This window comes from Choloepus didactylus, chromosome 14 (genome assembly GCF_015220235.1).
Source record: "Choloepus didactylus isolate mChoDid1 chromosome 14, mChoDid1.pri, whole genome shotgun sequence".
NCBI classification, from domain to species: Eukaryota; Metazoa; Chordata; class Mammalia; order Pilosa; family Megalonychidae; genus Choloepus; species Choloepus didactylus.
The window spans coordinates 43,700,592-43,718,501 of NC_051320.1; the positions used below are offsets into that span (position 1 = coordinate 43,700,592).

At 34.1% G+C, this 17,910-nt stretch overlaps 1 protein-coding gene across 2 annotated transcripts in view; it reads right to left on the reverse strand.

The window, feature by feature from the left end:
- Positions 1-17,910, reverse strand: part of MMP16 (matrix metallopeptidase 16) — a 281,625-nt gene that overhangs the window by 134,152 nt on the left and 129,563 nt on the right. For both annotated transcript variants that reach the window (XM_037803043.1, XM_037803044.1), the window contains exon 3: positions 7,822-7,944. In XM_037803043.1, the coding sequence (XP_037658971.1) occupies positions 7,822-7,944 (123 nt within the window). The remainder of the gene's footprint in view (positions 1-7,821; positions 7,945-17,910) is intronic.

Below are 17,910 nucleotides of genomic sequence, written 5' to 3' on the forward strand. Positions count from 1 at the left end.
ATGCTAAAATAATAATGGCATTTATTAAGCACTCTCAAGAGCCAGGCAAGCACATCATAATATCTTATTTAACACACTGAATTACCCAACTAGATGGATGTTACTACCTATTTTATGAAGAAAGAAACTGACACTTAGAGGAATTTAGAAAAATGCTTCTAAGGGGCAGAGCTTCAACACAATCATTCTGACACAAGAATCCAAATCTTAGGCTATACTATACATCTTAAATAAAATTGACATTAATTTAAACAAATGGTGAGAGTCACTATGTGGAAAATAGACTGAAATGGACAAGAGTCGGAGCAGTGAGACCTGTTAGGATTTACTGCAAAAATCTAGGTGAAAGATGATGGTGATTTGGACCAGGGTGGTACCAGTGGAAATACTGAAGCATGGTCAGATTTGGATACATTTTGAGAATAATAAATGTGGGGTACTATTTGGATTTGAAAACACATTGCTGTATTTTTCACAGTTACATACTGATTTCCTTCCAAAACACGCTTAACCAAAATATATGTGACGTCATCAATAAATATAAGACAACTGAGTGTGCTTTCAAATTAAACCTAGAGTTCTGAACTAGGTGAAAACAAAAACCATTTGCAATGGCAAGATGTATTTTGTATTTACTAAGAACTGAAATTATAAAGGGTAAAGAGAGATGATGTATTAATAAAAGTAAAATAAGGCAGTTAACCTGAATAGTTATAATAATTGATGCAGAAAAGGTTAATATATAGTTGCTTAATGTAAGTACTATGCTATAAAATGAATGATAATATTGAATTTTATGTGCATCTTACCACAATAAAAAAATTGGAACTTAAGTTTGAAAAACTTAAAGCTCATTTAAATTCAAAATGTTTTACTTTGTTTCTCTTTATGTACAATAGAAAAAAGTTAACAAATTTCTCATTTTAATAGGACAACTGATTTCCTTTTCTGAAGTCTCTATCAGGATATTTCATAATAGTATTCCACTAATTTTTAAGACTTTCATTTTGATAAATTTCAGACATTTAACTTAAAAAATTGATAAACGCTATTTCAGTGACCATGCCTATATATTCCTATGTAATCAAATTGATGAAGCAGAAACTTCCAGACATCTTTATTCATCAGGATGATTGGTACTGTGGAAAAGATATCTTAATTAATTTGTTAGCTAACTATAAAGTCAGGATTCTTTAGTTTTGACATCACTGGACCCATGCCAATAGATTTAATAAAAATTCCACATATGACTAATAGAGTATTTCCCCTTTAATTTTTTTGTTAGAGTAATAAATCTTTTTCAAAGTTGGAATACTGTTTTATCTGCAAAATAGAAAAAAACTAAAAATTTTCATATCTAATATTGCGCAGTAAAAGTCAAAAGAAGCTTGTACTCAGCGTTGAAATTCTTTAAAATATTTAATTTCTCAATAAGTGAGATGCTAGCTTTATAACACTATTTCTAGGGAAATTTTTAAAAGTATGAGTATTTGATAGTTAAAGAAACAGTAAATTTTGAGGGAAAGTGACCTTTACCAATAAAATATTGCTGAAGTATAATGGGATTTCTTTATTAATGGCACTATAGGAATTAATTTGTTTCATTAGTTTTGAAAAACAAATGAATGTGCAAATGTAAAAACATCAAACATTTATTTATTTGCATACAAATTATGGGAAATGTGAAACAAGGCCACTGCAATATGTTTTATCCCTTTCAAATCAAGAAAACTCAATTACTTGGAGGGTCAGAGTAAATATCATACAATGTCTATCAGTATTTTATTCTAGTTAAGATGCTGGAATTATATAATATTCTAAGGTCAAAATTGTTTTGGTATGGACAAGACAAGTACCCTTTAATCAATTCAGTACACAAAAATTAGTTTTATAGTTGATTTACCTAACTTTTTATGCCAAAGTATTAGCAACTGAATGAAATTTACTGTAAGTAGGAAAACAGACACAATCAGAGAATATAACAGAAAAAAAGTATAAACATTTAAATTATAAGCATATCAAAAATGCATTACAATGCTCTATCTGGAGAAAATAAATAGACAAATTTACTTTCATTTATATGATTTTTGTATTGCTGATGTAGGTTCACAACATCTTCTTCTTCTTCTTCTTCTTTTTTTAGTTATGAGAAATGGTCATGGAATAGAGATTGACCAGGAAAACTTACATTAAATATTTGATGACTACCCAAGACGCTAGCTTTCCAGAAAGAACATATTTTTAAGTAGATATTTCTTGGGTCTAATTTAAATAGGGCCCATTTCTAAAAACACTGTGTATACTCTGAACATCCAAGTTGATTCCTTTTGAAGTTGATAGGATCAGCAAGTTCAGTGAATTCTTTGAATTCAGGGATAATGATGGAAAACATTTCTGGGGATGAGCTAATTATTACTTAGCAACTTCTAAATTTCTTTGCATTCACTACTGAACTAAAATAATTTCTTATATATGTCCTCCGTAGTCATGTTAGCATTCATTTAAAACCGAAGGTAGTTAAAGGATGAATGTACTGAGAAAATTAAAACTAATTAATATGATCATATAATATTAGCATATTGCAATATACTATTAATATCATATATTATACCAATATAATGGTTTAATTTCCTTGGCTGCTCAAGCAAATATTATACAATGGGTTGGTTTAAACAATGAGAATTTATTAGCTCATGGTTTTGAGGCTAGGAGAAAGACAGATGGCATATTTCAGCTATCCATTTCATGAACTTAGATGTCAGACTTGGTGTTTATTTCTCTAAATATAATAAGAAAAATATTAGCAAATGCTTATATAGTACTTACTATATACCAGGCAACTCCTTAACACCTTCTACACTAACTTTCTTTTAAAATGTAATATCCTTAGCTCTCACTGTTACAATCCTGTTATAATACTCTCTCATCAATTTCTGTGATTTGTCAGTAAACTAAAAAGAGTAAAAATGATAATTGGCATTTACTAAACAATTATCTTGACTGTGCTAAGTTTATTGCTTTCTGTTATCTTACTTAATTTTCCCCCAACTTTAAAAGAAAGGTACTTTTACAACTTTAAAGACAGGGAAATTGAGGCATAGAGGATTTAAGTAACTTGATCCTGCTTCACAGGTAGTTAAGTGTCAGAACCAGGATTCAAACTCCAATCTGTCTTTCTCCAAACTAGGACTCAACCATATCACGTGCTTATAAACTAGAAGTTTATAGGGCCAGATACCTATTTATTTGAATGTCCTAATACATGGGACAATTGTCAGTATAAGGACATAGCATAAATGACTTCAAAATCAGTTCTGCAAAATAAAGTTTCAGTGGCTAAGAGATTTCAAATAGAGTTGAGAGATCTTTCTGGAGGTTACTCCTATGCAAGCACCAGCTAGATATTGCAAATTGCCACAGTATGCCAAGCCCCAACCAACGGTATTCTGAAAACCCTAAAGAATACTCTGGGCTCTATCTAAGACTCTATAAATGTTTTACATAGTAAGTTTATTTTTTATAATAATTTTTTATGAAACTTAAGCTACCACATTGTTCCAATGCCAGATAACCCAGAGATACCAGTCTTTCTAAGAACACCAACCAGCTTCATTCCTCTACCCCATAGGTCAATACCCCTTTCCATCACAAAGAAGTTAAAATGGTCATTGTCCAGATATTCCTGAAGATTGAGAGAATGCTTAAATGAGAGGGAGGAGAGGTAACTGGGAAATTAGGATGTAATAAATGATTATGACTATGGACTCATTATATAGATATTTCTTCTTAGTTTCTAGTATATTAGAATAGCTAGAAGGAAATACCAGAAATTGTTGAGCTGTAATCCAGTAGCCTGATCTTTGATAATGATTGTATAGCTATACAGAAAAAAAAAAAAAAAAAAAAAAAGTCAGTTGGCTGTGTTTGTGTGGATCTAGATGTTTTATTTTGTTCCACTGATCTATATTATCTGTCTCTGACAATACTATACTGTCTTACTTAATCTGCCTTTATTGTAAGTCTTAAAATTGGGTAGAGTGCGCTATTAGGGGTCAATAAGGGGGTGAGGGATAAATGGTACGGGATGTTTGGGGTTTTCTTTTTCTTTTTTCTGAAGTAATGCAAATGTTCTAAAATTGATCATGGTGATGAATGCACAACTATGTGATGATACTGTGAACCACTGATTATATACTTTGGATGGAATATATGGTGTGTGAATGTCTCAATAAAATTACATTAAACAAATCAGTTCTGAACAAATAGTTCTTAAGATAGACAGACCCATAGATAGATGATAGAGACAGACAGACAGATTAGACAGACAGATAGATCAGGTAGTTAGTACCTAAGGATGAAGAAACACTAAACAGGGTGCATTGTCAATAGTTTAGAAATCAGATCAGAAAAAGCAGAATACTATATGAAATGTAAAAAATACATTTCAATATATAGAGTTGTCTAAAGTTTTATAGTTCTATAATTGCACCTTCCTTACCATTCATGACTAGAACTTGCCTTTTACTTCAAACAGAACCTTATGCTCATTTTGCATTAACTTCCCACAGCCCCTTGTCCCCAACCCTGCTAACCTGTACTCCACTTTCTGCCTCTATGAGTTTGCATATTCTCTGATATTTTCTTCATGGTTACCATGGGGCTTAAATTTAATGTCCTAAATCTATAACAATCTCATTTGCTTTGGTACCAACTTAACTTCAATAGCATATGTAAACTATATTACTATACCTCTCCATCCCCCTACCTTTATGTAGTTCTTGTCACAAATTACATATTTATACATTATGAGCCCACATCATTGATTTTTCATTATATTTTGTGCATTTGTCTTTTAGATCCCGTAGGAATTAAAAAGTGAATTTATAAATAAAAATATATAATAGTACTTGTATTTATAATTACCCATGCCATTATTTTTACCAGAGATCTTTATTTCTTCAGGTGGTTTCAGTCAATTGTATAGTGTCCTTTCCTTTCAACTTAGAGAACTCCCTTTAGCATTTCCTGTAATGCTAAAGGGACTGCCGAGTGGTGACAAAGTCCCTCAGGTTTTGTTTATATGGAAATGTGTTAATCCCTCCTTCAGTTATGGACTGCCCTCAGAGGGACAGTTTTGCTGGACATAAAATTCTTGGGTGGCAATTTTTGCTGTCAGCACTTTAACTATGTCTTCCTACTGCCTTGTCTTCATGGTTTCTGATGATAAACTGACACTCTTAGAGAACTTCCTTTGTTTATGACACATTGCTTTTCTCTTGTGCCTTTCGGAATTCTGTCTTTATCTTTTGCATTAAACCATTTGATTATTACATGGCATGGTATGGGTCTATTTGGGCGTATCCTGTTTGAAGTTCATTGAGCATGTTGGATGTATATATTCACATCTGTCATTAAATTTGGAAAGTTGTAAGCCATTATTTCTTTGAATATTCTCTCTGCCTCTTTCTTTCTTCTCCTTCTGGGATTCTCATGAAATATATACATATATCAGGACACTAGGATAGTCCTCCATCCATAGGATCCTCAGGCTCTGTTCACTTTTCTTCATTCTTTCCTCTTTCTGCTCCTCAGACTAGATAATTTCAATTGTCTTATTTTCAAGTTCACTGATTATTTCTTCTGCCAGCTCCAATCTGCTGTTGAACTCTTCTAGTGAATTTTTAATTTCTGGTGCTGTGGTTTCTAGCTCTTTTTTGGTTCTTTTTCATAATTTCCATCTCTCTATTGATACGCTTTTGTGTTCATCTATCATTTTCCTGATTTCTTTTAGTTTTTTTTGCCCATATTTTCCTTTAGCTCTTTGAACATATTTAGGACCATTTTTAAGTCTTTATCTGTAATGTTCCAGGTTTGCTCCTCCTCAGTGATGGTTTCTAATGCTTTAATCTTCTCCTTTGCCTAAGTCATTACTTTCTGTTTCTTTGCATGTATTGTAATCTTTAGCTGAAACCTGCATATTTTAATATTTTAATGTGCTAAAATTGGAATTTAGACTCTGAGATGTCTGTCCTTTATGCTAGTATCCAGCTATTATTATGAAAGAACTTTCCTTGAATATAAAGAGCTAACAAAAAAAAAGAAAAAAAGAAAAGAAAAGAAATAAAAAAACACAATCCCAGTCTTTGCACACTGACCTGTGTGAGTTCTCTCCTTCAGAGCTTGTACATACAATGAGTTTAGAGAATACTCAAAGCCATAGTGTAGGGGTCATCTTGGTCCTTGCAGCACATGCATCTTGTCTTGGCAATGCACATTTGGCCCTAGGAATTCTCCCATTAGATTGTTCCAAATGTCACCTCTTCCCTAGGAAGCAGTTTTCTGATAATCACAGGCACTGCTACGTCCTAAGTCAGCAATACCTTGTCTCAGGCAGCATGATTTGACTGTTCTACCACAGTGTTCTGTAGGAGAGCTCTGTGAGCCACCTTCTACATACAAAGGAAGTTCTGGGACAGTGAAACCCTCAAAGGCCACCACCAGACCGACTGAGCCAGAGATACAGGCTCTAGAATGCACCAGAGGATTACTTTGCTCCCTCTGGAACCTGACCCATGGCTCTGCACTGGGAGTAGGGACCACCTCTGTATCAAGCCTGTGAGGGGAGGGGGAGTGGCCAGCCAGGGCACCATGAATCCTACTGTTTTTAAGTGGCCTTTTCCTTGATTCACTGCTTATCCTGTTACTGTAGTCCTTTAACTGTTTTCTGGAGCTTTGGGAAAGGTGTTTCTGCCAGTTCTTGCTGGTTGTTCAAATTTTCTTTGGGGGACAGAGCCCTGACGCTTCTCACTCCGCCATCTTGATCAGAGCAGGCTTGAATATATTGAGTTTTTAATTTTACCTTTAAGTAGTCACAAAGGGATATTAATAAAAAGAATGAGGACTCTAAAACTCTCTTTTCTATTCAAGTGATTTAATGTAGATTGCTCCTGACCTCCCATGCTTTCCCCAAAGTACTCATCCTCTTCCCTTGCCCTTTGGTCATCCAGTTCTTTCTAGTCCTTTGGGTCTCAGCTGAAAGGTCAGTTATTTAGAGAGTCTTTTTGGTTTTCTAGTCAGTTAGTTTTATGTTTCTATTGCATCTTATTCCTTTCCTTTCTTAATAGGGAACACGGTTATATGAGTGCTCAGCTTCTCCAGATGATTGTAAATCCAGGACTGGGTCTTCATGTTTTATTTATTGCTGAATCCTCAATGCCTACCACCATTCTGTGTTCATAGGGAGCCTCAATAAGCAGTCATTCAATGAATAAATGAACAAATATGAATATCTCCATTAACAGCAAAGATCTCTACAGGTTGAAAGAAACTTGCACCCCTTAGGCATCCTTCATTTGAAGACACAACAATAAAGAACAACCAGCTTACATTACTGCCAAAAAGAACAAAGTGGAAAATGGTCAGACTGAAATTAAAAGTTAATTAATAGATTCAAAGACATTTTGTTTAAATGGAAATTATTTAAATACCACCTATCATTTGATTGTTTTTAGAATATAAATAATTGTCAAAAAAGTAACGTATACATATATATATACAGCTCATCTCAAAGGCCCTCAGGATATTAGCATCCATTCAATGAGCTCAAAAACTCAGATTACCAAGTGTTTCAAAGAATTCTTGTAAGTTCCATAAATGAACAATTTATTATCTTTTCAATTGAAGAGTTTTAAGTTCCTTACTTTAACATTATAACACTTCTGGTTAACCTGTAGTCAATGTGCAGAAGATGCCAAACAACATGTAAAAATAATAGTAGTGAAAAAGTGGGGGAAAGGGAAAATTCATCATTATTTGTTATACCTGTAAGTGATGTGTTTGTGCTGCCACTTCTGTCCTGTTAGTGCATATCTCTTTCGACGAATATTAAATTTGGAGCTACCTCTTGTCTGGTCAGGTACACCACATCGAGGCTTCTTCATCCAGCTGCAAAAATCAGTATTTTCCAGTTATTTATGAATAACTCTAATCATGAATTTCAAAAGGATATCAATTAAGAGGTTAACCTAAGTTAGTTATGATGAAAAAAGGAAAATATAAAGTAAGAGGAAAATTGCCAGTTTCCCTGCAAGTTCAGCTAAGATGACAGGATATTTTTTTTGTGAATGATCCTGAACTACTAGTTTACTACTCAGATACTTTAGATAGTTTTTATCTTTCTAATTCATTATGAGTTCATTGTAGACTGAGGAGCCCTAAAACTTCTAACTGGAATCTGCTGTCAGCAAAATATGTGACTTTGGGCAAGTCATTAATTCTTAGTACTCATTCATAAATTGAGGCTGTTTAAAATAAATAGTCATTAATGTCTCTTCCATATTTTACATATAACAATTATTTTATTCTACTCCCTTCTAACTTACATAAAATTGAATTGTTTCTTCAAATAACATTTCAATTTCACTACTTTTTTCCCACTTTGATTATTACTCCAATTTCCAAGTGGCAGTCATTAACTTGGGATCTTGACTAATAACCAAATTCAATGCTTAAGAATATCTTCTTTTCTGAATGTGAAGTTAAGCTTCACAAGAATAAGCTTCAACATATTTACATTAGGAAAATTACTGCTGCAATTTATTAATTTAAAAATATTTATACAGATATCATTAATTCTTTTTTAAACAGTCTCAATTGGCCATTGTCACATTTTCTATCTAAACTTGCATTTGTGTAAGGAGAAAGATTTTTCACGATTTGAGCAGTTTTTCTTTAGCCCCTCATAAAATGGTTTCCTGTTCATTAGCCCTTTAATTTAACAATTACAAAGCTAATGCAGAATACACATGGTGCAACATGATTCAGAAAGTGGAAATGAGAAAAAAAGGAGTCAATTTCTGCTCTATTTCACCAAATAGGTAATAATTCTATCCTCTTTAAATGAAAAATAATTTAATGTAGGGCTGACTATCTAACAATGTCCAATTTGTAAAGATGCGTGAAATTGGTTATATTACATAAATAAATCAATTAATCTGCTTTTACGAATATAAGAATAACCTCATGCAAATAAGTAAATAACGTTTATTTCCTTTAGAAAGAGGACACTCTTTCAATATTCATTAAAAGGGTCAGCTCTTTTTATTCTGCTCCCAGTAATAATGTAGCCATTGTAGTTATCAGATTTAACAAATTCCATCCCATCCCCATTTAAAATGCATTCTAGAGTTAATCCAGGAAATCACCCATTCCCTTTATATCAAAGGCTTTGCATAACATGGGAATACTTTAAATGCTAACTCCTAGGAAGCTACCAGACCTAATGAACTGAACTCTGGAGTTGAAACTGTAGACCTCTTATTTCTAACTAACACTCCCCAGGCATTCTTAAACCCAAAAATTTGAGACCATTCCCCTAGACTGTAAGATACAAAGTCAGTACCTTGTAGAATTCCTGGCATATAAGAGATATTTAATGAATATTCAATGAAAAGATGGATATAGACACTTTGTATTCATTTTATGAAAAAACAACTGTTTTAATTAAATTTTGTAAGATTTAGATACAGATTTAACTAACACATATTAAATATGAATGATGTATCCATGATGATTTAAGTTAAATATATTTATATCTATATATATATCATTAATTATATTCTCAACCCCAAAATTATAATATTCCGGAAGCAGACACTTATCCCTATTTGTAGTACTGAAAGTACTGGAAAAATAAATTATGAAATATGAGGAAATTTCATATTTTAGCTAAAGAAAATATTTAGGAAAATATTTTTTAAATGTGTAGTGAGATAAAAATTGACAAAACAGAATCAGCTATTATTAGCATAAAAAACTATTTTCAAAAGTGTGTACATTCTGTAAAACTATTTTAACCATGGAGAATATTAAAAGATGAAGGACTTGAAACTTGAAAACTGTTTAAATGGGTTAATGCAAATTTTCATTTTAAGCAATACATATGTTAGATCCAGTATAAGTTTCTCAGTGAAGCATGTACATCTTCCCAAAGACAATGTTTTAAGGATTAATATTTGACTTTTCTGCTAAAATATGCCTCTGTTAAATTCCTTATGTATTTCTTAGGCTTTTGTCCATTTCATATATTTTTCTTATGTTCCAATTATTCATTGATTTACTCGTTCAATCACTGATTCATTCATCCTATACTTTTTTGTTTTTTAACAATATGTTAAGAGATTTGAAAATGAGTATGGGGAGATGAATGAAACAAAAGCCCCTTGCTTGCTAAGCTTATATTTTATGGATAAGATATGCTTGATAAAAATGAAATAGGATGTGTTGCCACATCTCTATCTAGATATCCTGTCATCATCTGTAATGTTACATATAATAAATGCAAATTCATAATTTTCCTATTCCTAACTTGCATCAATATCTGTGATGCCTTATCTCAAAGGAAAGCCATAACATCCTTCCAATGCGCAAGCCAGAAATTCAGGTATCATTCTCCCCTCCTCTCTTCCCACATGCAATCAATCACAATATAATATCTTCTACCACCAAAAATTCCTCTTGTATCTTCCATTTTTACCACTGTCTTCCTTTTTCTCTTAAAGATAAATTTTCACAAACCATAGATGTGCTTTAGATACATGCTAAGTATGAAACACTTCTTTAGAAAAACTCTGATTCAGGCCTATTTGGCGAGGGTGCCCCCCTACTTCCCAAGATCTGCTCAGGTTTCTGAAGAGCCATACCTCTCTTTGCCTTTGTATTCAATGACCTCTGTCTGGAATACCTCTTCCTTCTTGTTCACCTTAAAAATCCCCATCATCCTCAAAGATTCAACTCACAAATGTACAGTTTACCATCCCAATACAGCACATACTGTACTGTGTATTCTGATCTGTATGTCTGTCTCTGTCACAGGTGAGGACAGAGGGCGCACAATGAAGCCAATGCCCAGAGAAGTCTCCAATAAGTAACATGAAGCAAATGAAATAAGTCTGTGGGTCTTTTTGAATATATGAATTGCACCTATTATCCTATATGTTCCTTGGGGACTTTGTAATTTTCTCTGCCTTGTACAAATGCTTATTACATGGATACTGCGTGGATACTTTTACATAAAACTGCCATAAAACTGGTGACTTAAGTATGTGAAATGACTATAAGAATGGGCATACTCTAATATCAACTAGTGGTTTAATGCAAACCACTTCAGAGTTTAGAACACTCTATGCTTAACTTCCTCAATATTTATATCCAAATAAATCTGTGATATTAGTGTGCAATATCTTATCAAAATACATAAAATCCCAAATACAACAAAGCATATCATAACACCAAAATGACACAAAGTATTTAAGCTAAATAGGTGTTCATATTCTTGTATAATCTAAACATTTAAAATAACTTTTAATTTCATAAGCAGTCAGGTTTTTTCTCATAAATTTTTAGTGTCCTCAGTGCATAAAAAGAGTGATCAGTATTCTTTAATACTAATTTTAAGACTGTCATGTTAATGCTCTTATTCAGGTAAAGTCTGGCAATGAAATTCATTTCCAATTGTCATTAGACTGACATGAATTTACTGTGTAACAAAATGTTAGTTGGATTTACATATCAATTTGATAAATCACATACGTACCTGAAAATAAACTGCAAAACTCTCAATGCACAAATAAAAATGATTTTCTTGGAGGAGGGGCAAGATGGCAGCACAGAGAGTTGTGGAATTTAGTTAATCCCCAGGAGCAACTGATAAACAACCAGGAACAACTAGTAAATAATCTGGAACAACTGCTGGGGGATAACCGTGAGTGTCCACACATTGTTATACCAACCTGGATTGGGTGGAATGGCTGAGCTCTCAGCATAACAACTGTAAGTAAAAGCTGTGGAAACGTGGTGGGAGCCCCTTCCCCCCATGGCAGGCTGAGCTGTAAGACCTCGCTGTGGGAGAAAGTAGCATTCCTGGAGCGAGAGAATATAGTGCAACCTAGCTCCAACTGGGGTTTTAATTAACAAATATGGACTGCTGGACTGCTGAATACAAGCTGAAAACACGGACAAACCCCTAACAAGCAGCAAAGTACCCTGAGGTTGCTCCCAGTGGAGAGGAGGTGGAATCGATGGAAAAAAAAATAATGGAAAAAAAATACAGAGGCTTTTAGAGATGACTGACCTTACAATGCCAGAAAATGCCTGTGCCCCAGGAAATGGAGCCCAGAAGACTGGGCACTCCCTCTGACTGATGGGTGAAACTGGGGGGCCATGGACTGGCTCTGAAAAGGGGCTTTCTTTCCCTTTTTCTCTCTCTCAACTTGAGTGGCTCAGTGGAGAAAGCCTTAGCCATTTTCAGTTTGCAGCACTCTGACCCAGACAGGGGTGGAGTTAACAGAGTCAGAGAGACAAAGGAGCAATTCAAATGCAGAAGATAACTCCCTAGGGGGTGTATCTTCCCTAAGAGGAAGGAGGTGGGGCCCAGCTCTAGTGCCTGCCCTCCCTTCAGAACTCAAACCCCAGGGCCTGGGGGAAAACAATCAAACCAGAAACAACTTAAGCTGAGAATTAAAGGGGACTCACCTCTTTACACCAGTGGGGAGTGACAGGCTGACAGGTGCCACCTGCTGGGCAGGTTAGGAAAAGCACAGTGGCTAGAGGCCTCACAGGAAAGCCTGTCAATCTTCTAAGACACACTCTCAGAGAAACTTTACACTGGATATAGCCCCATTCTGAGACCTGAACCCATTCTGGTATGGGAAAATTTGATCGGGGTAACCAAGGAAACCAGATGCCCAGACAACAGAAAACTACAAATTGCACTAAGAAAAATGAAGATATGGTCCAGTAAAGGAACAAACTATCACCTCAGTTGAGATACAGAGGAGATATTGTTTCATGTTAATGAAACAATCCATTAAAGATTTTCAAATAAATATGCTAAATCAATTCAGAAACCAACTCAATGAGTTCAGGGAAGATATGGCAAAAGAGATGAAGGATACAAAGAAAACACTGGGTGAACATGAGATAGAAATCAAAAGTTTGAAAAAACAACTGGCAGAATCTGTGGAAATGAAAGGCACAACAAAAGAGATGAAAAACACAATGGAGACATACAACAGCAGATTTCAAGAGGCAAAAGAAAACATTCAGGAACTGGAGAGCAAGAAAACTGAAATCCTACACACAAAAGAACAGATAGGGAAAAGAATGGAAAAATATGAGCAATGTCTCAAGGAATTGAATGACAACATGAAACACATGAATGTTCGTGTTATGGGTGACCCAGAAGGAGAAGAGAAGGGAAAAGGGGCAGAAGCAATAATAGAGGAAATAATCAATGAAAATGACTCATCTCTTAGGAAAGACACAAAATTACAGATTTAAAAAGCGAAATGTATCCCAAACAGAAAAATCTAAATAGATCTATGCCAAGACACTTAATAATCAGTTTAGCAAACATCTAAGACAAAGAGAGAATCCTGAAAGCAGCAAGAGAAAAGCGATCCATCACATACAAGGGACGCTTCATAAGACTATGTGCAGATTTCTCAGTAGAGACCACAGAGGCAAGAAGGAAGTGGTGTGATATATTTAAGATACTGAAAGAGAAAAACTGCCAACCAAGAATCCTGTATCTGGCAAAACTGTCCTTCAAATATGAGGGAGAGTTTAAAATATTCTCTGACAAACAGACAACAAGAGAGTTTGTGAACATACCTGCATTACAGGAAATACTAAAGGGAGCACTACAGACAGATAGGAAAAGACAGGAGTAAGAGGTTTGGAACACAATTTTGGGTGATGGTAGCACAACAATGTAAGTATACTGAACAAAGATGACTGTGAGTATGGTTGAACGAGGAAGGAGCATGTGTGACACCAGAAGGAAAGAGGAAAGATAAAGACTGGGACTGTATAACTTAGTGAAACCTGGAGTGCTTAAAAATTGTGATAAAATGTACAAATATGTTTTTAGATGAGGGAGAACAAATGAATGTCAACCTTGCAAAAATGGGGTGATATTGGGGAAAAAATACAATCAATGCAAACTAGAGACTATAGTTAACAGAATCATTGTATTATGTTTCCTTTAACATAACAAACGCATGTACAAAAGCTAAATGCCTATAAGAGGGGGACGCAAGGGAGGGGTATAGGACTCTTGGCATTGGTGATGTTGTCTGACTCTTTTATTGTACTTTAGTTTAATTCTATCTTTCCTTTTGTTGATTTTTAGCTGTTATTTTTTTTCTTTCTTTTCCTTTTTCTTTTGTCTCTCTACCTTCCTTAACTCTTCCTCCTTCTTTGTGGAAGAAATGGAGATGTCCTTACATAGATAGTGGTGATGGTGGTGAATGCATAAATACGTGATTATACAGGGAACCACTGATTGTTTACTTAGGACAGACTGTATGGTGGGTGAACAAAACTGTCTAGAAAAAAAAAAACGGTTGATGAAGAAACCTTGAAGGCACTATATGGAGTGAAATAAGTCAGACACAAAAGGACAAATATTGTATGAACTAATCATAATATGTAAACTCATAGACATGAAATATAGGTTACCACGATATAGAATGAGGCTAATGAATGGGGAGTAGGTGCTTATTACAAGCAGAATGTTCAACTAGGTTGAACTTAAGTGTTTGGAAATGGACAGAGGTGACGGTAGCACATTATTGTGAGAATAACTAACAGTGCTGAATGGTGTGTGAATGTGGTGGAAAGGGGAAGCTTAGAGTCATATATGTCACCAGAAGGAAAGTTGGAGGCTGAAGTATGGGAATGTATAAAACAGTGAATCTTGTGGTGGACAATGTCCATGATTAACTGTACAAATGTTAGAAATCTCTTTCATGAACTAGAGCAAATGTATGACACTATAACTAGAAGATAATAATAGAGGGGAATATAGGGGAAAATATACCTATTGCAAACTATATACAACAGTTAGTATTTAACATTCTTTCATCAACAGTAAGAAATGTACTATACCAATACTATGAGTCAATAATTGAGGGGGGTGGTTTATGGGTATGGGAGGCTTCGAGTTTTCTTTCTTTCTTTCTTTTTTTTTTTTACTTATTTTCTGGAGTAATGAAAATGTTCTAAGAATTGAAAAAAATATTAATTTTGATGATGGATGTACAACCGTGTGATGGTACCGTGGGCAATTAATTGTGCAGTTTGGATGACTGCATGGTATGTGAACAATCTCAATAAAATTGAATTAAAAAAATGATTGTCTTATTTAGGGTAACAACAACATACTGTGAAGGAAGTAGGGAATAATGTGTACACACACACAAACATTTTTGTTATTCCTAGAAACTGGCAATTACACAAAATCTATCCACCACCTCTTCTTTTACCTTCCAACAATGTATTGTTTTCAGGAAGTGCTTTTTTGTGAAAGTGTCCTTGCTATAACATACTGACTTTGCAGTGTTTCAACCCATGCAGCTTATACATGTCAATGTCTACTTCTTCACTGATTTTTTTTGTCAGGCATTGTAAGTTGACATTCCAAAGCAAAGACATGGAAAATAGATATGGGGTAGGAGCTGAGCTGTGAGAAAGGCATTCTACCATAATCAAGATGCAAATAATGGCATCATCTCGATTTTTAGAAATGAAATACTGATTTGCAGTATTGATGCAATTTTTTAAGAAACTCACATATTTTTAAGATTAGGTGGGAAGATCATCAACATCTTCACATAAAGTAACAAAACTTTAAAAGAAAAAAAATCTAAAATCATTTCTCTTGAGAGGAGTTGTTATATTGCAGTGGTTGAGAGCAGGGATCCAGAGCCATTCAGCCCAGGTTTCTGTGCTGGCTCCACAAACTCACCAGTCCTGCGACATTAGGCAGGAGATCTTTTCTTTCTAGTCTCAGTTTTCTCATCTATGAAATGGAGATGATGATATTACCTCCTTTATTGAGTTATTGTGAGGAAAAAATGAGTTAAATCATGTGCAACATCTAGAATAGTGCCTGGCAAACAGTAACTACTGTTGTTACTGTTACTATTATTTTACAAATATCAGGAAGTAGGTGTACCATTAGTAGAAGCAGCAGTAGCAGCATATGGACATCAAAAGGTTTTAGCTCTCTTTGACCTATGTGCTAAGCACTCTCCACAATATATATTTTGTGCCTTATGAATTGGCAATGTCCTGCATGGAACTACATGCTATTCATGCTGAAACTTCAAAGTTAAATTACTTAAAAACTTGAGCACAGAGAAAAAATGCACTAGGCCATCATGATCCGCAATGTGAATAAAAGTTCAGTTAGTGTCAGCTCTTATTTATGCTTTCACCTTTCACCTTTCAGGATGTGAGTCTAAGTCCCGTTGCTCATTTCAATATCAACCATCCTTCTGTAGCTACCAAAATGAGGACTGATCCATTCTATAGTCTTACAGTCTGTGAGTACCACTGGTGCATTCAGAAATAAAGACTCTTAATTACTGATGTACCATTTTTATATTCACATTTAAAAAGAAATTGAAGAGTCTCAACTTGATTTAGACAAAGGAATAAAAATGATGAAACATATTCTAATTGAGGCAAAAAAACTTGGGATTCCTGATTTACCTAAATGAATATTTCAATTCTCAAATTATGGGCTCAAATGTCACTACAGTTTCATAGTAATGCTTGAAAAAAAGCAACTTAGTTAGCTTTAACCTAATTTTAATTAACTAAATTAAATTCCTGGGCATGGTTTGAATAAATTAAGCAGAATAACTCACATGGTTCATGACATTTCTCAATGTTTCCTTCAGTCAAAGTTAAGTGTACTTTAGGAGAGCAAGTTACTTTGAAATAATACATTTTGATATTCTCAAATCAGTTAAATCACTGATAATTGATTAACCAGGTTTCTGTATCATAAAGATATCACTAGGTGAATTGGAAAATTGGCATTTTCATATTTTCCCAATTTTTGCACCTCGACAATAATACTATCTCTGTCCTCCATCCACTTGTATAGCTATTTCTCAGTTTTAATATTCACCATTGAGAAGTTTCCATTTTATACATCTCCAAAGTTGGAAAAAATGATTAAGAAAAAAAAAAAAGGGTCAAAACTACTTGGCTGCCCTCCAACATTCCGGGTAAATTATATGACCAAATTATTCCTGATTCTATCTAGTGTTTTACCATCCCCATTTCCTCCTTCTGGGATACCGGAAACATGGATATTCCAGTTATTGAAAAAAAATTACCATGTGGCTTTCCAACAGGCAAAGCTAACAAATTAAATTATAGGCAAAAAATTAGTTGTCTCTAAGTCTGAGTGCCAATGTTGTCATATCTTAAAGTAAAGGAAGAGGAAAAGGAAAATGAAGTGGTATGAAAGAAATAAGGTTAAAAGAGAAATGGAAGAGAGCAAAAAAAAAAGGTTTATCACAGTAAAAGTAATACAAGCATGCTTCAGTGCATACCACGTGCACACACAAAGTTGACTATTTTTAATATAAGGTTGTAATATTATGAAAACATATCACAGACTCACTTTCATTATCACCTTGCTACTTCTTTCCTTCTTACCAAATATACTCATTTTATGCAGAATAGAAATTCTTCCACTAAGAAATTTAAATGAGCTTCCTTACAAATATTAGCTAACAAATCAAAATTTAAAAGAACCATTGCAATGTGTGATATTGAGTTCATTTTCTTTGGGGAAATAAGTATATATTACTAACTCTCCAACACCAATGTTAATTAATTTAAAGGCAATATAATATGCCAATTAAGGAAATACCTGAATTTGTTGCTTGAAAATGATTAATTTCTTCAACATGCTATAGAGATTACCACAAATTGGCATCACTACTTTTAATTACACAAGAATTATAGATTAAATGTACCAAATTCCTGTCTGCCAAAGGAGGTGTAATTATTTAATTTAAAAACGATTGATTTTGACAAGTCTAAAAT